This window comes from Coregonus lavaretus, assembly GCF_964263955.1.
Source record: "Coregonus lavaretus genome assembly, chromosome: 18".
Taxonomy (NCBI): Eukaryota; Metazoa; Chordata; class Actinopteri; order Salmoniformes; family Salmonidae; genus Coregonus; species Coregonus lavaretus.
The window spans coordinates 49,313,530-49,337,417 of NC_140005.1; the positions used below are offsets into that span (position 1 = coordinate 49,313,530).

At 41.3% G+C, this 23,888-nt stretch overlaps 1 protein-coding gene across 1 annotated transcript in view; it reads left to right on the top strand.

The window, feature by feature from the left end:
• kif6 (kinesin family member 6) overlaps positions 1 to 23,888 on the top strand; it is a gene marked incomplete at both ends in the record, with an annotated part of 141,217 nt that overhangs the window by 89,293 nt on the left and 28,036 nt on the right. The window contains 3 exons of the mRNA XM_084181929.1: positions 20,582 to 20,632; positions 21,469 to 21,553; positions 21,909 to 22,016. Of these exons, the coding sequence (XP_084038055.1) occupies positions 20,582 to 20,632; positions 21,469 to 21,553; positions 21,909 to 22,016 (244 nt within the window). The remainder of the gene's footprint in view (positions 1 to 20,581; positions 20,633 to 21,468; positions 21,554 to 21,908; positions 22,017 to 23,888) is intronic.

Here is a 23,888-nt window from a genome sequence, read left to right on the forward strand (position 1 = left end):
TAGGCCAGTGACACACAATCTCAATGTATTCTATTTTAAATGCAGGCTGTAACACAACACAATTTGGAAAAAGTCAAGGGGTGTGAATACTTTCTGAAAGCACTGTAAAAAGTTTTAAAAAATCATGTCAAGAATCAGCCGTGACAAAAAAAATGTTTTACCATGTGCTCTTTGATATGGCTAGTAGCATAGGATTTTGTATCTCTCTTATTTACTAATTGTGTCATTCTACCAATAGAGCGCCTTTTGGGTAAGGGTAATTTTATAAAAGAAAAATAAATCACCTCATAACATTCTGTCATAGAGCACATGTTCAACTTCATTAAATAAAACATGTTTTCCCAATCTCAAGAGGTTAAATTCAGAAAAATTACTATAAAAGTGCCAATTAAAAAGACAGAGTTGACGATTTCACCTTAAATCAGCCATAACTCCCCTTGTGACAGGTGGAATGGAAGCTTGTTGTGTGCAACAGGGAGGGGCAATTGAATGCAAGCTTAACACAAAATGTTTACTTGTTAAAAAATGTCTAGCCTATCTATGCGAAAACGGGTTAACGTGTTATACCCGATGTGCTCAGTTTTCCAACACAAAACACCAGAAAATTCAAGTGCAAGTACTGGTTCAATCATTTATTTTAAATTTTTATTAGTAGTATTTTTGACATGGGACATGCAAAATATTGGGATTAATAACTTATTTCAATGAAAACTCACTGATATTGGAATTTTTAAAGGTCAACTGCCCCTTAGAACCAACTTCTAGGGTTTTAAACGGCCTATGTGGCATCAATATGATTGAGTAACATTAATTATAGTGTCAAAATTGACTACAAAGTATAAATAGGATAATTTTGGCCCTAAAGTCAGTTTTGTACAAAACTGAGTTTTGTAAGTGAGTTCGTCACGACTTACTGGAGGGTTGGGTATGAATTACGATCATTCCCACTTGCCCAGTGCCCACTAACATGATGAAAGCAGCTGTGCTGATTGCACTCTTTCAGCTGCGCGCGCTCTATCCAATCATAGCACCCAGAACCGCCAGACAGTGAGACAGACCTGCCCATTACGCATCGCCTCAGAATTGTTTACATAAGACAACACGTCGCCAATGTTATGTTGATTTAACCCTTGGCCCTAAGCCCTTTATGGAGTGGCCACTTGCTGATGTGTTTGATAGTGTCAATCACTCGAGTCTGCCACTTTTTTTGGGCAAAGGGGAAATTAAGACCATCAGAGCGCGCTTGTATGTTTACTGCAACTTGTCAATATTCCAAAACTCATTTGCAAGCATCTTGTGTCCCCCCGCGATCTGTTTTGTAACATGATTCCCTATGAAACACTGCCAGACAGATGCACGCTCAGTTAATATATAGTGAGAAAGTGACTTGATTAGCTGATTGTGGCCTGGCTGCTCAATGTACCTGCTAGCTACTACTTGCTAGCTTCATTGACAAAATACAGAGTTGGAACACTCTAACCGCTAGGCTACGTGCCGCCCCAGTTGTAGACATTAACCAGGTTTCCATCCAACCTTTTTATGCTCTTAAAGTACATTTTGGATAAAACAAATGTTATGACAGGCCCGATGGAAAGATAAAATGTGTCTGTAAACTTTCCAAATGTCGACAAAAACAAAATACGCTAGACATGGTGGAATCTTTTTGTGTCAATAAAATGTATTATTCAAGAAATGTCAGTGGAAACGCTTTTATGCGCAAATGTAGATATAATAACATCATATCGAAGTGAAATTGGAGTGTGGTCCTCCCACTACGACTCGGGAATCCATGCAGTTTATTAGGCTACAGATGAAATAAGTTACGATGAACTTCACAGGGCGGTGAAAGTGCACGGTGATGAGCTTGATGCTCCTTTCCAGTAAATATCGAGGCTCTTATTCTGGTGACATGATCATCGATGCTTGGCTGCCATTTGACAAATAAAAATAATGTTCCTCTTTTGTCCATAATAATCTCATCATCTACACTATACCAACACTATCTGCGAGCTGTTGGCTAGAGTGCATGTGCCAATACCAGAGGGGGCACACTCGCTATATAACTCAGTATAGTTGAAAATGCGATGGAAACCCCATTTAACTTGTATTTTTTATGGGTACATGGGAATTTAGCAGCAAAAGGTATATTTATGTGCACTACATCATCACTGACATCCTTTTATCCTCAACAAGTCAATTTGATGGAAACACATCTCTGGTGGGAAAATGTGCATGTTGGTTTTATGTGGATTTGAGCATATTCGCATGAAAATCTGTCGCCAATTGGATGGATAACCTAGGTAGTGTAGACATGTTATTGTTCTCAGAAATCAGTCCTGAGCGTGCTGCCAGACTTTCCCTACCTGATTGACTCTATGCGGTGCACTGACTAGTTTTTCATGCATTTTAATTATTTATTGAGAAATACTGCTCTACTAAGACCTCCTCGGCAAAAACGTCTAAATTAATTACAGATTTCTTGATTTATCTTTGATTAATTCTGACTATTTTAAGGAAGCGACTATTTTGAGGTAGTTGCTGTGTTGTTGCTATGGTGACTCAGGAGGGACAAACGACAGTACCTGCCAGTGTACGATATGCAAACATAACATACCCACATAAACCACAACCTCGTTTGCCTTCAGTCATGGCCGCTAGCATTTCTGAAAGAGCAATCTTCAAAACGAGGCCAAATCAGGAACTGCAGTCGCCCTTTAACATGGTTTAGTTCAGTTAGAGCATAGATGTGATCCAACTGTTAAATTGAGTTTACACACATAATGTCTGAAAGTAACTGTCCATTGTTTCCAGATTTCTATGAAATATGACCAATTATGAATTACAATATTGAAATAGTTTTCCTTCCAAGAAATGGAATGGGTAAATGGGTAAAAAGCAGCTTTTCTGTGTTTGAATGGTGTGGGTGCACCCCAACAACAGGAATAATGTGGGCGTATAGCTTTCATAAAGAAATATTAATAACAAGTAAACAGCTGATTAGCTCAGCCAATGAGCCAACGTCACATCAAGCATATTTGAAACGGTCCGTTTCAAGGTTGAGGTGGGGTTTTGGATGTGTTTTTTCTCTAATTTATGCTTTTGCCACAAATATGAGTATAGGACGAGTCAACAACATTATTTGGTAATGAGCTTTTATATATGGGTCATTCTACAGAAGTGGTGTAAATTGGGGGTTGAAAAAAAAAAATCACATTTGTATCCTATTTCTCCCAAACTTTCAGCACACGTCTTCCAACACACTGTATGTCAGGTAGACATAAAGTGCCCTCCTGAATTATTGGCAGCCTAGGTAAATATGAACAAAAAAGGCTGTGAAAAAATGTTGTTGTTTATAAGCTGAATTCCTTACCACCGCCCAATATGTGTCACTACTGAAACATAGTGAAAGAGTTGCAATAAAGGGAGAACCATGCACAGTAGTGATCATTTTGATTAACCTTCTATTACAGATATATTTTTGAAATTGTATTTTCATACCAAATTAACAAAATAATAAAAACATAATTTTTTTTAAACTAGATTTTCAAAACTTTTACATTTAATTTAGAGAAATATAATCTCTACTGTTTTCTGTAAAATGTTGATTGTATAAATCTCTTACTTATGCATCTAATTAAATATATTGTTAGATTTTTTTATTATCACTTTACTTATCTTTATTTTGGCAAAATAAAGATAGGTAAAGTGATTTTGGTGTGTGTCAATCATAGAGATAAATGAAGTACTCTAGATGGATAAAACTTATTTTATACTGAACAAAAATATAAACACAACATGTTTTATGAACTGAAATAAAAGATCCTAGAAATGTTCCATAAGCACTTTGGTTTTGCACAACTGAAGAATTTCTGCACAAACTGTCAGAAACCATCTCAGGGAAGCTCATCTGCGTGCTCGTCATCCTCACCAGGGTCTGACCTGACTGCAGTTCGGCGTCGTAACCGACTTCAGTGGGCAAAATGCTCACCTTCGATGGCAATTGGCAACCTGGAGAAGTGCATACTCACCAGACATGTCACCCATTGAACATGAAGATCCAAGAAGGTCCAGCCAGAGCCCAGACTTGAACCCGATCGAACATCTCTGGAGAGACCTGAAAATAGCTGTGCAGCGACGTCCCCATCAAACCTGACAGAGCTTGAGATGATTTGCAGAGAAGAATAGGAGAAACTCCCCAAATACATTTACATTTTAGTCATTTAGCAGACGCTCTTATTCAGAGCGACTTACAGTTAGTGAATACATATCTTTTTTTTATACTGGCCCCCCGTGGGAATCGAACCCACATCCCTGGCGTTGCAAACGCCATGCTCTATCAACTGAGCTACATCCCTGCCGGCCATTCCCTCCCCTACCCTGGACGACGCTGGGCCAATTGTGCGACGCCCACGAGTCTGGATTCGAACCAGGATCTCTAGTGGCACAGTTAGCACTGCGATGCAGTGCCTTAGACCACTGCGCCAAGCTTGTAGCGTCATACCCAAGAAGACTCAAGGCTGTAATCGCTGCCAAAGGTGCTTCAACAAAGTACAGAGTAAAGGGTCTGAATACTTATGTAAATGTAATATTTCCGTTTTTTTTTTATTTATAAATTAGCAAAAAATTCTAAAAACATGTTTTTGCTTTGTCATTATGGGGTATTGTGTGTAGATTGATGAGGGGGGGGAAAAAACAATTTAATCCATTTTAGAAAATGTGGAAAAAGTCAAGGGGTCTGAATACTTTCCGAATACACTAAATGTCTATGGTGTCAATTGTTTCGGTTGTGACCATTTCGGTTTGGACAATTATTACTTAACCCCATAACCTGGCTATCTTTCATTTGGACAGATGTACATCCCAGAAAACATATATTTTATTCCTTAAACCGTACTTTACATATTTATTGATATAATACAAGTTCGGTAGAGGCACTTCTTAAAGGAAAACTCCACCCCAAAACTATATTTTGGTATTTGTTTCATTAGTCAATTGTTGACATAGCTAAAAAATATCTTTCTATTGTTAACAATGGAGGATAGTGTGTACGGCCCAGTACATCACTAGGGCCAAGCTTCCTGCCATCCAGGACCTCTATACCAGGCGGTGTCAGAGGAAGGCCCTCAAAATTGTCAAAGATTCCAGCCACCCTAGTCATAGACTGTTCTCTCTGCTACCGCACGGCAAGCGGTACCGGAGCGCCAAGTCTAGGTCCAAAAGGCTCTCAACAGCTTCTACCCCCAAGCCATAAATCTCCTGAACAGCTAATGAAATGGCTACCCGGACTACTTGCACTGCCCCCCCCCCACCCCCACCCCATCTTTTTACGCTTTTGCTACTCTGTTAATTATTTATGCATAGTCACTTTAACTCTACCCACATGTACATATTACCTCAACTAGCCGGTGCCCCCGCACATTGACTCTGCACCGGTACCACCCTGTATATATAGTCTCCCTACTGTTATTTTATTTTACTTCTGCTCTTTTTTTCTCAACACTTTTGTTGTTGTTGTTTATTTTTTTTTAAATCATGCGTTGTTGGTTAAGGGCTGTAAGCATTTCACGGTAATGTCTACACCTGTTGCATTCGGCGCATGTGGCAAATAAAATGTGATTTGATTTGATATCTCCAGTACACTCCTATACAGTTTGATCTTTGTAGCATTTGTGTGTGAATGAGTACTGTGGAATAGTTTTTTTGTTTCTCTGTGTGCATGCGTGCCCTGATCAGACGGCAATGAAATGGAGCAGTTCGCCGCACACCCTTCTCCTTGGCTGTGCTGAAAGTAACACGCGTGGGTTTGGTGGCATGCGCCTGTCACCCACTCTGAAGTGCCAGTGTACACTTAGCACCCTGGAATTCGGGGGTATCATCAGCGTTTTACAGTGGTGTTTCTGAGGTGTTGACACAGCTGTACACCAGAGGCGTCCATCGCAAAAAATGATTGTGATCTCGTCCAATGACACCATTATGGAATGTTAACATTTGAAACATAGACAGTAGAAGCTAAGTTTCTTGGGTAGCTGTGTTGCAAAAATCATTCAGGTAGTTGGATAATCTGGATCAGTCTGGATTACTTTTCAGGCAGGTTTATGGTCAGAACTGAACAGGTCTTGTCACGCTACTACACATTTCTAAATAAATTCTATCCAGGATGCTCTGCTGTGCAAATCAAACACACTGAATTGAATATCGGCGTTTGTACTGGTATTTTATCAACTAAGGCATTGAATTCAAAAGACTCCTGTCCCTTGATCCACATTGTATTGCAATTGTGTAAAAATATATCATATGAATTACTCAAGAGTAAAATTGAGAAAGAAGACAAAACAAGGGGAATTAGATACTCTCACATGTTATTATAATGTTGAGGGCGTGGAATTGCATTTTTCCTACATGAAGGGCAGTGTTTATAGTGGAAGGTAGTTACTTGCTTCTCCCGAACGGAAACGTGTGCCATAATATATTTAGCTCTGTGTGTTTTCCTTGCCGTTTTCGGATGAGGAGCCAGGACATTTTAGACTACCTGTGCCTCATTGTGGATGTAGAACAATGAATAAACTTAGCATAATGTAGAAAGAGGCCTTGGGAATGTTCGCCTCATGAGTGTACGTGGCATGAGGGTCAGTTACGGGGAGAGAGTGAGAAAGAGAGGTAGCTAGCTGAGACAGAGGTGCCTCAAGATTCCCTGGTTACCGGTATTGTTCTTGGCTACCACAAAGGGTTTTTTCTGGAATCAAATCCTGCCGGAGACGCACACGTTCCAAGCCCCCCGGCTCCAAAAGCACGGGGACATAGCTCTATTTTTCAAGAGGGGTGGGTGATGTATGTCTTCTGAAGGAGAAGAAAAGGTGCGGGCCAGTCGAAAAAACGAGCAGGGTCCCCCGATCTCTTTGCCAGATGTGTAGGGATTTATGTGGCGCTGTCCTACTTTGCAGGAGGACAAATCCCATCTGCCCCCCATCCTCTCCCACTTCTGCCGCCAAGGGGGTAGTGACTCTAGGGGGTTTTGGGGACATGATGAGACCATACAGGTACTTATCAGGTCAGTTGTGGCCCCCTTTAAGCTTTGGGGTGGGTGGGGGGGTAGCTAGCTGTAAACACCTTGCCATGTTGCAAAGGCCCCAAGCTCATTCACCTCTCCATAGTCTGGCGTGTTTATAGGCAGTAGCCCACACACCAAAACCCTGGTCGAACATCCAAAAAACCTCCAGTGTTATGTGATTGTGGACGTTATGTAGTTGCTGGGCCAATATCGTCAGCAGGCTGTAGGAATGTTTTATCTGGTGTGCCTGTTTCAGCATGAGACGAGCTAAGCACATAGCCAAAGCTGACCCGTATGAAATCGCCCCCGTTGCTGTAGTTTCTCCTCAACATTTTACAATATGGACAAATTGTCCTCTCAGCGGATTTACATTTTAGTCATTTAGCAGACGCTCTTATCCAGAGCGACTTACAGGAGCAATTAGGGTTAAGTGCCTTGCTTAAGGGCACATCGACAGATTTTTCACCTAGTCGGCTCGGGGATTAGAACCAGCGACCTTTTGGTTACTGGCACAACGCTCTTACCCACTAAGCTACCTGCCCATTTCATGAAATGATCTGCAGTATGTTTGATGTTAACGTGACTTACTGTCATGTTACGAACATTGTTATGTATTGTCTGTACGTTTCAATGTACATTTCAATGTATGCACTGACGCAAATGCCCCCATTGACTTATGCATCTGTGATGAATATTCAAAGCTCTGTAGGCCTGTGTGTGCATGGTGTTGGGGCCAAGAGCTCACTGTGGTCTTTCGTGCGGCTGTTCACATTTAACCTCCAGTCCACAGGAATTGGAAAATATTTGTTGAGGCTTTCAGCTGGTAAGCAGTCCTTTATGACGACGGCACGTCTCCCGACACGGCAAGGGGACCATGCAGAGGTTTGGAACAGGCCCTGGTGCTTTTCAGGCCCATGTACAGCCCCAAGTCTGGTTGGGGAGGGAGGTGGAGGAGGGGGATGAAGTGGGCCTCTTTAGGCAGCCAAGTGGCGCACTCAGCAAGCACACCGACTCTTGGAGTTGGATCACACTTTTGCCAACATCACAAAGCGTGTGATCCTGAAAGAGTGTTTCTCATCTGTCAAAAGTGTGTGTTTGTGTGTCTGTGTATGTGTCAGTGATCTTTGACACTGTCTGGTTTATACAGAAATATAAAATCTCGTCATTGTGAAGGACCTGAGCCAGCTATGCAGTCTGCCTGTTAATGGAACATTGAAGAGCCCACACACTGTGTATAACACAGAATTATACACAGCTAAAAACGTCAGTCGATCTGTGTAAATTATTGATTTGAGCTTTTTCTATGTGGCAAGTAAAGAGGATATTCTTACAGCCACTTACACACAGAACAAAAAACATGGTTTCTCAAAATAGTTTTTTTTTTTTTTTTTTACTGCTGTCTCTTTCTTCGTCTCTGGGCAAAGCTGGCTGAAATAATGTCATTGTGACCAGAAATTATGTAATTACAACCAGATTACAATATAAATGTTTGAAATCTGGTTGTAACGACGTCATTGCAACTTGTTTTGCCCACTGGGCTCCCTTTTTTTTTATCTTGGTGCAGTGTTGCAGGCTATTAGACGAGCACTTGACCGCTCTACCCTTATTGACCTCTGAGAATCCCTGATTGATTCTCAGATGCTCCCCGCCATACAGAATCCTAAGCAACAAGGCGTTGTTCACCTACTTTTGGAAAAATGCCTGCAGTTGCCTATTTTACGATGTTTGCTTTCAAGATGACACCCTCGCCAATAGTTTTACAGTTAGTGTATTCCTCTCGCATACTTTAAGGACATTCATCAGTGCATGTTGACATTTTGCTACGGCACAGGACCTCACTTGGTAGAGGGTGCTGTTTCAATATCGCGCACCAGGTGTGAAGCCACTCCTTTCAGGACTACAACATTTGGAGAAATCCTTTTCAAATTCTGGGAATCTTCCAACCTGGATTCCTGAAAGACCTGCAGATTTTGGGAAAGTTACCAAAAATGTCCAACCCTAACTCCTCAGTGCTACACTCCATACTCCTACTGATCTCACTCCATCTCTCACTCCGTGAATCTTGGCTCAGACAAGATTCACCATAGTTGGTCGGTTGGACCCCGGGAGTGCCTTACAAAATTGCTCTATATACATTGTAGCCGTAAGCCACTCCAGTAGCCCTCCAGTCCCCCTCTATTTTCTCTCCTGACCACCGTATCCTGCTCCCTGCACTTTCTCACTCTGTCAGCATGGCCAAGTCAAGATGGCCATTTACAACATTAACAATGTCTACACTGTATTTTGATCCATTTTATGTTATTTTAATGGACACAAAACAGACACAGTGCCACCCACAAAACAGAAACAGGTCAACCGCCAAAAGCATTTCCAATGCTCTCACCTCAGTTTATTTATATATATATATATATATATATATATATATATATTGTTTCTGTTTTGTGGGTGGCACTGTGTGCTGTTTTCGAAGGATGGGTCCCGGCCTCTCGGGTGGCCTAGGGATCCAGACGAACGGGGCTGGTATGCCAATCACTGGGATGACAACCCAACTTGGGATGGGGAGGGGCTTTAGCGGGGGGAATAGTGGAGAACAATTGGAGGGTTACTTAGTAGCAATGCAAATATCATGGTACAGCTATATGGATACTCAATCACTATGGTACTTTTTATTGGTACATTTATAAACATATATTATGATAAATAGATTTGAAACTCATCTCATTATGGTAAGTGGTGAAATAAGTATAGCCAGTTATAATTGTAATGGCTTAGCAGATAATATCAAAAGAAGAACAATATTTACATGGCTCCAAGAGAAGGAATATAATATTGTTTACAGGAAACTCATTCAACAATTCTAGATGAAGTTGTGTGGAAAAAGGACTTGGGGGGCGAAATATACTTCTCCCATCGGCAAAGAAACTCAAAAGGGTTGATGATATTAATTAACAGTAATTTTGATCCGAATGTGCAAATTGTCCAAACAGATCCGCAAGGTAGATGGATGATTTTAAATATGTTATTGGACCATACACAGATATGGCTCATTAACCTTTACGGACCAAATAATGATGATCCACGCTTCTTTGACAATATATATAATAAATTATCAATCCTGCAAGCAATATAAGACTATATTATTATGGTGGGAGATTATAATACTGTTTTAAATAGCTCAATGGACCGTAAAGGAAATCACACTACAAACTATCACCCTCATGCTCTTAACGAAATATGGATACATTAGAATTAGTCCCCTGTAGCTCAGTTAGTAGAGAATGGCGCTTGCAACGCCAGGGTTGTGGGTTCGTTTCCCACGGGGGGCCAGTATGAAAAATGTATGCACTCACTAACTGTAAGTTGCTCTGGATAAGAGTGTCTGCTAAATTACTAAAATGTAAAATGTAATTAGTGGCTATATGGAGGCTTAAGTATCCTGACCTAGTGAGATATACATGGCGGAGACTCCATCATGCTAGTCGTCTTGACTTCTTTCTTATGTCATTCTCGTTGGCACCAAAAGTTTAAAAAATGTTGATAGGGGACAGAATGCGGTCGGACCATCATATAATTGGCATACAATATACATTACTCTTACTGAATTTCCACGTGGGCGAGGATATTGGAAATTTTATCAAAGCCTATTGGATGATAACTTATTTTTAACTAGGACAGAGGAATTTATAACTGAACTTTTCCGACATAACACATCCCCTTATTGCATGGGACACTTTTAAATGTGCCTTTATAGGCCATGCAATTCAGTACTCATCTCAAAAACAAAAAAGCAATTTAGGTCAAGAGTCCATACTAACAAAGGAAATAGAAAGTCTAACAGAACAGATAGATAGCAATAAAAACTGTAACAGAGAGGCTCAGAATAAATTAGAGGAAAAACAAAAAGAAATAAAGAAATTTATTCAAGAAAGATCAAGTGTAATACACGGGCCCCGTGTAGCTCAGTTGGTAGAGCATGGCGCTTGCAACGCCAGGGTTGTGGGTTCGTTTCCCACGGGGGGCCAGTATAAAAAAATAAAAAATAATAATAATGCACTCAGTCGCTCTGGATAAGAGTGTCTGGTAAATGACTAAAATGTAAAAAAATATATTGTACAAATAAAGCAAAGTGGATGGAATATGGGGAAAAATGCACCAAATTATTTTTTTATCTTCAACATAGAAATGCTACCAAAATAATTTACTGAAACTGGTTACAAATGACGGAGTCACCCATGATTCACCAAATTATATTTTGAAGGAGGAAGCAAAGTACTTTAAGCATACAGTGGCTTGTCAAAGTATTCGCACCCCTTGGCATTTTTCCTATTTTGTTGCCTTACAACCTGGAATTAAAATGGATTTTTGGGTGGTTTGTATCATTTGATTTACACAACATGTCTACCACTTTGAAGATGCTAAATATTTTTTTTTGTAAAACAAACAAGAAATAAGACAAAAAAACAGAAAACTTGAGCATGCATAACTATTCACCCCCCCAAATCAATGCTTTGTAGAGCCACCTTTTGCAGCAATTACAGCTGCAAGTCTCTTGGGGTATGTCTCTATAAGCTTGGCACATCTAGCCACTGGGATTTTTGCCCATTCTTCAAGGCAAAACTGCTCTAGCTCCTTCAAGTTGAATGGGTACCGCTGGTGTATAGCAATCTTTAAGTCATACCACAGATTCTCAATTGGATTGAGTTCTGGGCTTTGACTAGGCAATTCCAAGACATTTAAATGTTTCCCCTTAAACCACTCGAGTGTTGCTTTAGCAGTATGCTTAGGGTCATTGTCCTGCTGGAAGGTGAACCTCCATCCCAGTCTCAAATCTCTGGAAGACAAACAGTTTTCCCTCAAGAATGTCCCTGTATTTAGGGGACATCATTCCTTCAATTCTGACCAGTTTCCCAGTCCCTGCCGATGAAAAACATCCCCACAGCATGATGCTACCACCACCATGCTTCACTCTCGGGATGGTGTTCTCGGGGTGATGAGAGGTGTTGGGTTTGCGCCAGACATAGCATTTTCCTTGATGGCCAAAAAGCTCAATTTTAGTCTCATCTGACCAGAGTACCTTCTTCCATATGTTTGGGGAGTCTCCCACATGCCTTTTGGCGAACACCAAACGTGTGTGCTTATTTTTTTATTTAAGCAATGGCTTTTTTTCTGGCCACTCTTCCTTAAAGCCCAGCTCTGTGGAGTGTACGGCTTAAAGTGGTCCTATGGACAGGTACTCCAATCTCCGCTGTGGAGCTTTGCAGCTCCTTCAGGATTTTCTTTGGTCTCTTTGTTGCCTCTCTGATTAATGCCCTCCTTGTCTGGTCTGTGAGTTTTGGTGGGCGGCCCTCTCTTGGCAGGTTTTTTGTGGTGCCATATTCTTTCTATTTGTTTATGATGGATTTAATGGTGCTCCGTGGGATGTTCAAAGTTTCTGATATTTTTTATAATCCAACCCTGATCTGTACTTCTCCACAACTTTGTCCCTGACCTGTTTGGAGAGCTCCTTGGTCTTCATGGTGCTGCTTGCTTGGTGGTGCCCCTTGCTTAGTGGTGTTGCAGACTCTAGGGCCTTTCAGAACAGGTGTGTATATTTACTGAGATCATGTATAGTCCAATTTGGACTATTTTGTGTATGTCCATTACATGAAATCCAAATAAAAATCAATTTAAATTACAGGTTGTAATGGAACAAAATAGGAAAAACGCCAAGGGGGATGAATACTTTTGCAAGGCACTGTATGTTTTCGTTTCAGTCGCCTCCATCTCCTCTAACTGAAGCTAATTGTAGGGATTTTGTGTGATTTTTCATGTGAAGGTGAAATTGCAGAGGAGGAACTTATGGATGCAATTAAAGACTTTAAGTCCAGGAGAACTCCATGGTTGGATGGCATACCAGTCGAGGTATACCAAACCTTTTTTGATATACTCAGTGGACCGTTATTATCATATTTTAACCACTCCTATGTAAATGGTAGATTTATCAGACACTCAAGAAGAAGGTCTGATTTAATTATTACTGAAACAGGATACAAGTGGGAAATATAAAGATCCAGTCCATTAAAAAAATTGGAGGCTCCTTACACTTCAGTGTTGTGATGCAAAACTTCTAGCAAAATGTATAGCGCATAGAATTAAAAAGGTATTACCGGACATTATTCATTCTAATCAAACAGGTTTTTTACATGGAAGATACATTGGAGATAATATAAGGCAAGTACTGGAAACAATAGAACACTATGAAAAATCTGGGAAACCAGGCCTGCTATTCATAGCTGACTTTGAAAAGGCATTTGATAAAGTACGAGTTTATATATAAATGCCTGGAGCATTTCAATTTTGGAATATCTCTTATAAAATGGGTTAAAATAATGTATACATTTACATTTTAGTCATTTAGCAGACGCTCTTATCCAGAGCGACTTACAGTTAGTGAATACATATTTTTTTTATACTGGCCCCCTGTGGGAATCGAACCCACAACCCTGGCGTTGCAAACACCATGCTCTATCAACTGAGCTACATCCCTGCCGGCCATTCCCTCCCCTACCCTGGACGACGCTGGGCCAATTGTGCGCCGCCCATGAGTCTCCCGGTCGCGGCCGGCTGCGACAGAGCCTGGATTCGAACCAGGATCTCTAGTGACACAGTTAGCACTGCGATGCAGTGCCTTAGACCACTGCGCCACTCAGGAGACTATATAGTAACCCTAGGTATAAAATAGTAAATAATGGTTATTTATCCAAAAGTTTTAAACTGTCAAGAGGAGTAAAACAACGTTGTCCACTATCGGCATATCTATTTATTATGGCCATCGAAATGTTAGCTATTAAAATCAGATCCAACAATAATATCAAGGGATTAGAAATCCAGGGTTTAAAAACAAAGGTGTCATTGTACACTGATTAGTCATGTTTTCTTATAAATCCACAACTTGAATCCCTCCACAGCCTCATAGAGGATCTAGATATATTTTCTAACCTCTCTGGATTACAACCAGATTATGATAAATATACTATATTATGTATTGGATCACTAATAAAATAAAATTTTAACATTACCATGTACAGTGAGGGAAAAAAGTATTTGATCCCCTGCTGATTTTGTACGTTTGCCCACTGACAAAGAAATTATCAGTCTATAATTTTAATGGTAGGTTTATTTGAACAGTGAGAGACAGAATAACAACAAAAAAATCCAGAAAAACGCATGTCAAAAATGTTATAAATTGATTTGCATTTTAATGAGGGAAATAAGTATTTGACCCCCAGTCAATCAGAAAGATGTATGGCTCCCAGGTGTCTTTTATACAGGTAACGAGCTGAGATTAGGAGCACACTCCTAATCTCAGCTTGTTACCTGTATAAAAGACACCTGTCCACAGAAGCAATCAATCAATCAGATTCCAAAATCTCCACCATGGCCAAGACCAAAGAGCTCTCCAAGGATGTCAGGGACAAGATTGTAGACCTACACAAGGCTGGAATGGGCTACAAGACCATCGCCAAGCAGCTTGGTGAGAAGGTGACAACAGTTGGTGCGATTATTCGCAAATGAAAGAAACACAAAAGAACTGTCAATCTCCCTCGACCTGGGGCTCCATGCAAGATCTCACCTTGTGGAGTTGCAATGATCATGAGAACGGTGAGGAATCAGCCCAGAACTACACGGGAGGATGTTGTCAATGATCTCAAGGCAGCTGGGACCATAGTCACCAAGAAAACAATTGGTAACACACTACACCGTGAAGGACTGAAATCCTGCAGCGCCCGCAAGGTCCCCCTGCTCAAGAAAGCACATATACTGCCCGTCTGACGTTTGCCAATGAACATCTGAATGATTCGGTGAAAGTGTTGTGGTCAGATGAGACCAAAATGGAGCTCTTTGGCATCAACTCAACTTGCCGTGTTTGGAGGAGGAGGAGGAATGCTGCCTATGACCCCAAGAACACCATCCCCACCATCAAACATGGAGGTGGAAACATTATGCTTTGGGGGTGTTTTTCTGCTAAGGGGACAGGACAACTTCACCGCATCAAAGGGACGATGGACGGGGCCATGTACCGTCAAATCTTGGGTGAGAACCTCCTTCCCTCAGCCAGGGCATTGAAAATGGGTTGTGGATGGGTATTCCAGCATGACAATGACCCAAAACACACGGCCAAGGCAACAAAGGAGTGGCTCAAGAAGAAGCACATTAAGGTCCTGGATTGGCCTAGCCAGTCTCCAGACCTTAATCCCATAGAAAATCTGTGGAGGGAGCTGAAGGTTCGAGTTGCCAAACGTCAGCCTCAAAACCTTAATGACTTGGAGAAGTTCTGCAATGAGGAGTGGGACAAAATCCCTCCTGAGATGTGTGCAAACCTGGTGGCCAACTACAAGAAACGTCTGACCTCTGTGATTGCCAAAAAGGGTTTTGCCACCAAGTACTAAGTCATGTTTTGCAGAGGGGTCAAATACTTATTTCCCTCATTAAAATGCAAATCAATTTATAACATTTTTGACGTGTTTTTCTGGATTTTTTTTGTTGTTATTCTGTCTCTCACTGTTCAAAGAAACCTACCATTAAAATTATAGACTGATCATTTCTTTGTCTGTGGGCAAACGTACAAAATCATTTATGCTAGCGTTAGTGATACCAAAGCAGGGATTAAGCTACACACTAGCTGGCACTAAAATGCCATCTAGCTGATCGTAAAAAAATTTTTATTTGTGGTTGGGAGGGTGAACCCCGGATGATTTTGATTGTTTAACTAGTTGTCCCTTCTCCTATTTCAAGATATACAGTGAGGGAAAAAATTATTTGATCCCCTGCTGATTTTGTACGTGTGCCCACTGACAAAGACATGATCAGTCTATAATTTTAATGTTAGGTTTATTTGAACAGTGAGAGACAGAATAACAACAAAAAAATCCAGAAAAACGCATGTAAAAAATGTTAGAAATTGATTTGCATTTTAAGACTGGGACGGAGGTTCACCTTCCAGCAGGACAATGACCCTAAGCATACTGCTAAAGCAACACTCGAGTGGTTTAAGGGGAAACATTGAAATGGAAGTGGAATGGCCTAGTCAAAGCCCAGACCTCAATCCAATTGAGAATCTGTGGTATGACTTAAAGATTGCTGTACACCAGCGGAACCCGTTTTTTTGTCTAATTTATTGTTTGTTTCACAATAAAGAATATTTTGCATCTTCAAATGGTAGGCACGTTGTGTAAATCAAATGATACAAACCCCCCAAAAAACATTTTAATTCCAGGTTGTAAGGCAACGAAATAGGAAAAATGCCAAGGGGGGTGAATACTTTCGCAAGCCACTGTATCCTGTTGTTTTGTGTATGTGGAGGGAAATGGGGTTGGGGAATTATCTGGTAGAAAAAAAGAAATGCAGTTGAAGTCAGAAGTTTACATACACTTAGGTTGGAGTCATTAAAACTCGTTTTTCAACCACTCCACAGATTTCTTGTTAACAAACTATAGTTTTGGCAAGTCAGTTAGGACATCTACTTTGTGCATGACACAAGTAATTTTTCCAACTATTGTTTACAGATAGATTATTTCACTTATAATTCACTGAATCATTTCCAGTGGGTCAGAAGTTTACATACACTAAGTTGACTTTGCCTTTAAACAGCTTGTAAAATTCCTTGAAATTATGTCATGGCTTTAGAACCTTCTGATAGGCTAATTGACATCATTTGAGTCAATTGGAGGTGTACCTGTGGATGTATTTCAAGGCCTACCATCAAACTCAGTGCCTCTTTGCTTGGCATCATGGGAAAATCAAAAGAAATCAGCCAAGACCTCAGAAAAATAGTCTGGTTCATCCTTGGGAGCAATTTCCAAACGCCTGACGGTACCACGTTCATCTGTACAAACAATAGTACGCAAGTATAAACTGCATGGGACCACGCAGCCGTCATACCGCTCAGGAAGGAGACGTGTTCTGTCTCCTAGAGATAAACGTACTTTGGTGCGAAAAGTGCAAATCAATCTCAGAACAACAGCAAAGGACCTTGTGAAGATGCTGGAGGAAACAGGTACAAAAGTATCTATATCCACAGTAAAACGAGTCCTACAGTGGGGAGAACAAGTATTTGATACACTGCCGATTTTGCAGGTTTTCCTACTTACAAAGCATGTAGAGGTCTGTAATTTTTATCATAGGGACACTTCAACTGTGAGAGACAGAATCTAAAACAAAAATCCAGAAAATCACATTGTATGATTTTTAAGAAATTAATTTGCATTTTATTGCGTGACATAAGTATTTGATCACCTACCAACCAGTAAGAATTCCGGCTCTCACAGACCTGTTAGTTTTTCTTTAAGAAGCCCTCCTGTTCTCCACTTATTACCTGTATTAACTGCACCTGTTTGATCTCGTTACCTGTATAAAAGACACCTGTCCACACACTCAATCAAACAGACTCCAACCTCTCCACAATGGCCAAGACCAGAGAGCTTTATAAGGACATCAGGGATAAAATTGTAGACCTGCACAAGGCTGGGATGGGCTACAGGACAATCGGCAAGCAGCTTGGTGAGAAGGCAACAACTGTTGGCACAATTATTAGAAAATTGAAGAAGTTCAAGATGACGGTCAATCACCCTCGGTCTGGGGCTCCATGCAAGATCTCACCTCGTGGGGCATCAATGATCATGAGGAAGGTGAGGGATCAGCCCAGAACTACACGGCAGGACCTGGTCAAAGACCTGAAGAGAGCTGGGACCACAGTCTCAAAGAAAATCATTAGTAACACACTACGCCGTCATGGATTAAAATCCTGCAGCGCACGCAAGGTCCCCCTGCTCAAGCCAGCCCATGTCCAGGCCCATCTGAAGTTTGCCAATGACCATCTGGATGATCCAGAGGAGGAATGGGAGAAGGTCATGTGGTCTGATGAGACAAAAATAGAGCTTTTTGGTCTAAACTCCACTCGCCGTGTTTGGAGGAAGAAGAAGGATGAGTACAACCCCAAGAACACCATCCCAACCGTGAAGCATGGAGGTGGAAACATCATTCTTTGGGGATGTTTTTCTGCAAAAGGGACAGGACGACTGCACCGTATTGAGGGGAGGGTGGATGGGGCCATGTATCGCGAGATCTTGGCCAACAACCTCCTTCCCTCAGTAAGAGCATTGAAGATGGGTCGTGGCTGGGTCTTCCAGCATGACAACGACCCGAAACACACAGCCAGGGCAACTAAGGAGTGGCTCCGTAAGAAGCATCTCAAGGTCCTGTAGTGGCCTAGCCAGTCTCCAGACCTGAACCCAATAGAAAATCTTTGGAGGGAGCTGAAAGTCCGTATTGCCCAGCGACATCCCCGAAACCTGAAGGATCTGGAGAAGGTCTGTATGGAGGAGTGGCCCAAAATCCCTGCTGCAGTGTGTGCAAACCTGGTCAAGACCTACAGGAAACGTATGATCTCTGTAATTGCAAACAAAGGTTTATGTACCAAATATTAAGTTCTGCTTTTCTGATGTATCAAATACTTATGTCATGCAATAAAATGCAAATTAATTACTTAAAAATCATACAATGTGATTTTCTGGATTTTTGTTTTAGATTCCGTCTCTCACAGTTGAAGTGTACCTATGAGAAAAATTACAGACCTCTACATGCTTTGTAAGTAGGAAAACCTGCAAAATCAGCAGTGTATCAAATACTTGTTCTCCCCACTGTATATCGACATAACCTGAAAGGCCGCTCAGCAAGGAAGAAGCCACTGCTCCAAAACCGCCATAAAAAAAGCCAGACTACGGTTTGCAACTGCACATGGGGACACAGATCATACTTTTTGGAGAAATGTCCTCTGGTCTGATGAAACAAAAATAGAACTGTTTGGCCATAATGACCATTGTCATGTTTGGAAGAAAAAGGGGGACCCTTGCAAGCCGAAGAACACCATCCCAACCGTGAAGCACGGGTGTGCATCATGCTGTGGGGGTGCTTTGCTGCAGGAGGGACTGGTGCACTTCACAAAATAGATGGCATCATGAGGAAGGAAAGGAAGTTAAATCTAGGTCACAAATGGGTCTTCCAAATGGACAATGACCCCAAGCACACTTCCAAAGTTGTGGCAAAATGGCTTAAGGACAACAAAGTCAAGTTATTCGAGTGGCCATCACAAAACCCTGACCTCAATCCTATAGAAAATGTGTGGGCAGGACTGATAAAGCGTGTGCGAGCAAGGAGGCCTACAAACCTGACTCCGTTACACCAGCTCTGTCAGGAGGAATGGGCCAAAATTCACCCAACTTATTGTGGGAAGCTTGTGGAAGGCTACCCGAAAGGTTTGACCGAAGTTAAACAATTTAAAGGCAATGCTACCAAATACTAGTTGAGTGTATGTAAACTTCTGACCCACTGGGAATGTGATGAAATAAATAAAAGCTGAAATAATCATTGTCTCTACTATTATTCTATTATAGACATTTCACATTCTTAAAATAAAGTTGTGATCCTAACAGACCTAAGACAGGGAATGTTTACTAGGATTAAATGTCAGGAATTGTGAAAAACTGAGTTTAAATGTATTTGGCTAAGGTGTATGTAAACTTCCGACTTCAACTGTATATTGTATAAAATTTAATTTTTTTTAAAAACAGAGTTGGATTTAGATTTCAATCATGCCCACAGTCATGCTCAGTAGCCCACTAACACGGAACAGCTGGCAGCACCCATCTAAATGACCGGAGCATGCAATATGTGTGAACTATTAGAGACAGCAGACCTACCCAATTGATTCATTAGCATGCAGAACCTCAGACTATGCAAAAATATAAAGTTTTATAGTATGTGACATTTTGAAAATGTTGTATGCTTTAAATGCCAGGATGTCATACTCATTTCGGGTTTTCATTTAGTAGAATTCACTGCACACTATTGAGGAAGAGAAGCATCTTTTCAGACCAAATGTGTTTGACAACAGCTGATAATCAACTGGTAATCAAATACGAGTGGACGGGCTGTTACCAAATGAACAAATGGTGGGAAACGACACATTTGCTCATTAGATGATGCGTTCTTAGTATAGGTGAGCCTAGTATGTTGATATTTGGTGCTTAATGCATAAATTTTTACTAAACAGTAGATTCTAAATAGTATGTAGTATGATTAGTACTTACACAGTAGAATATAGTTTTAGTAAGTAGTAGGCAAGACAGATTTCGGACACAGCCAACGACTCATACAAGACATCATCGCCAATGTTATGTTGAAAGAACGAGACTTCTTTATAAACGGCTTGGGTTTTTATCAACTCAAATATCGTACAGACTTAGTGCACCTTTTTGGTCTCTTGGTTGATTAATTGAGGCCCACTACAGTTTGTTTAGTTGGTTAGTTTACATCATACACTTGCCGGGGATGAATGCCAGTTGGATAACAAGTGTTTGTAATGACGGAATGATGAGTTGTAAATAACCTTGACCTTTTAAAATAACATTATTTACAACTATCTCTATCTACAACTATCACCTTTCTCGCACACTATCTTGTCTCTCTTCATCTCCCTCTTTCTTTTTCTCTCAGATAAACTGAAGAAGCAGTTGGAGTTGCGTAGGATGCAGAGAGCAGCTCACGGTACGTTGTCTTCCTAATCGTCAGAATGTGAATTCTCCTCATCCGCAGTTAATTAGTTAGCCCAGAGCCAAACAGCAGGAGGATAGTTTGGTCACACTGCCCATAACAGTAATTCTACTTTAATGGAAGTAAGTTTGCCAATTAAATATCCTTTATTCAAAACCTACACACCGGCCCCATCTTATCACTCTTGAATCCAAGATGTCTTTTAGCAGATGTGTGCTAAGGGAATAGAGGAAAAACATATATTTTGGGAAGTTTTCATCCAGCAGAACTTAATTCTAATTATCTTGGACCAATGATTTAGTTCAACGTGAATGAAACAATGCCTGGACCAATGGAACCAAAATCAGCATCCTCAATGGGCGTACATGACCACCATTGTTAGCCCCTACTTAAAAAGTATTTAGTAGAGACCTGCGATCTGAATTACAGAGGACTGGAAACACAAAATGCGACTGGGTGGCAGAACTCTTTGACTGTACGCTTCATCCCCGTCGACTGACGAGAGATCTGACGAGAGAAAGTTCCAAGTTTACAAACATTTCCCTCGGGTTCAGACGCCAAAGGTCTGTCTTGTTATTTGAGTTGTGCATCAGAGAACACTTCGGAACAGGCTGGCCTCCATTATCCGGGGCCGGAATTAGAATACAGTGTGTTGTCTTCTAAAGATATTATGGACACGAGCAAGCACACACACTTTACATTCTTGATGTCCTTGTGATTTTATTCTAGACATGTTTTGAACATGTCTTAGAGCGTGTGTGTGTGTGTGTGTGTGTGTGTGGAGACTGAGAGAAGAACTTCATTTATTTCATTTCCCCACATATACATAGGTGTCACTGGCAGCCCAGTAGAGGTAGAGGAGGTGGACCCTGTGGAAGAAAACATCCGCACACAGATGGACGAGGAGAAGAAGAGGTAAGTAGGCTGCAGTATGTGTATTCAGAGACACGTACAAATGGGTTGATGTGCTTGTATGTGTCATTACAGTACACTGCATTATACAGTGCCTTCCGAAAGTATTCACACCCCTTGACTTTTTCCACATTTTGTTGTTATAAAGTGGGATTCAAATGTATTTAATTGTCATTTTTTTGTCAACGATCTACACAAAATACTCTGTCAAAGTGGAAGAAAAATTCTAACATTTGTAAAAACGATATGAAAAATAAAACACTACATATTGATTACGTAAGTATTGAACCCCCTGAGTCAACACATGTTAGAATCACCTTTGGCAGCGATTACACCTTGGTTTCCTGTCTCTTATCAGTTACAAGAGAACCTTTGGCCGTCTGAAAACACTGAAGATGGAGATTGAGCACTTGCAGCTGCTGCTGGAGAGGTCAAAGGTGAAGCTCCAGAGAGACTTCCAGGATTGGTGGAGCCAGGAGACCGCCAGGCTACAGGTGACCTCACTACCTCTCTTTGTCAGACGTCGTGTGATGCTACTACGTAAAGCTGTTGTAAGCGTAATGCTTGTCATAACATGTCAAGGCAGTTTATGGCAGTTTCTCACACTTTTAGGAGTGATGTGTGTGTCTGTTTGTGTGGGCATGTCTGTGTGTGTGTCTCCTTGTGTCTGTGTCTCTGCGTGCGTGCGTACGTGTGTGCGTGATCACTCCAATTGAGTATGCTGATGTGTACCTACAGTATATGAATGTGTATTTGCTTCTATGTGCTTGTGTGTCATCAATCCAAGCTGTTGTGATACCAGCGAGGCCGTTGGAGCCACTGTTCACTATGACATGGAATGTGGTGTGGTCCCAAATGGCACCCTATTCCCTATTTAGTGCACTAGTTTAACAGAGCCCTATGGAGAAAAGTGGGCTGTGGTCAAAAGTGGTGCACTAAATAGAGAATATGGTGTGATTTAGGACACAGCCATGGAAACAGTTTCCGTTCAGTCAGTCAACTTCGGTACAACATACTATGGGCAGTCGCACTCTCGCGACTTCGGTTGAATGATCTACAATCACTCCTGACAAGGCCAATGAAAGTGATAAGTGTGAGGCTCGGATTCATTCCTTCAAAAATTCTGCTCTTCACCTCGGTGTGAACAGAAACAATTCACGCTACTAAAACAAACAATTGGAACACGAGACTGTCTTATGTTGCGCAAACTAAACTGTCCCTTAGTGGTAAAGCGTGCTCACCCCCTGGATGTTGTGTGTTGAAGTTTGTATGGTTCTCATAACTTTGATAATCACAAACAATTAGTTATTCTTTGCTTGGCCTGGAGCAATAAGATGGCTAACGCAACCAAAACGACAAATGCTAACAAGCTGGTTTCGGGATCGCGACCATACCCCAATGAATTAAAAAATACTCACGTTTGTTGTCTTATATGTCTCGGCTTGGTGCATGCTCAGGCTGCCCTCACCCGAATCAGTTTGTGTGCGAGACTAGGGGACGGCTGGCACTGTTCCCCTACTAGTCCGTGTCGCAGGTTCTGTTGACAATCGTGTAGCATTGTTAAGGGGGCTTGGTGTTTCCAATAGTGACTTCCTCTCCCGGATGCCCGTACCTCGTTTGGGTCTGAGTTGCAGCACACGGAGATGGATTGGGTCGTTGGTAATGTTCCCTCTAAGCTGCGCGCCCAGTAGCCCCGAGACTGCAGCTTAGCTCCAGGGACTGCCGCGCAGAAATATCAGCCCACAAAGAGAAGCAACGAGATTGAACTTCACACAACTTTCTAGAGCAGTTGTCACCAACCGGTCGATCTCCAAGTCATTCGATCTCTAAGGCATTCCTAGTCGATCTGTAAACATTTCTGTAAAAAACCCAACAATAAAGCCTTGTGTTCCTTTTTATTTTTTATATTTTTTTAATGGTCTCGGGCTGTTGGCGGTAGGTGCACCCGATTCAGCTAGCTTCCGCGCCGGGTAGGCGAACTGTTGCCATTTTGAACCATTTCATGTGTCTGAAGGTACAAACTCTGCCTTCCCTGTGGGCCCAGAGAGCAAATCAAGTGCACTATAGGCCTACCGCTGGCCAATCGGATGGCTCAGATGACCGTGTCTTCAGTAACGTAGCAGGCATAAAAGAAAGCTACAGCAAAGTTGATACTGTGAGATTTCAAAAAAATGTAAACCATGACTAGAGAGAAACTGTCAATGAATACAGCAAAGAGATGCTGTTTTTATGAGTCAGTTCATATTTAAGTTCTTAGTCAGCACTGTCAACACTTTGTATTCAACACTTTTATAAGCCATAAAATGTGCGTTCTTCCTATTTCCACTCAGCGATACAA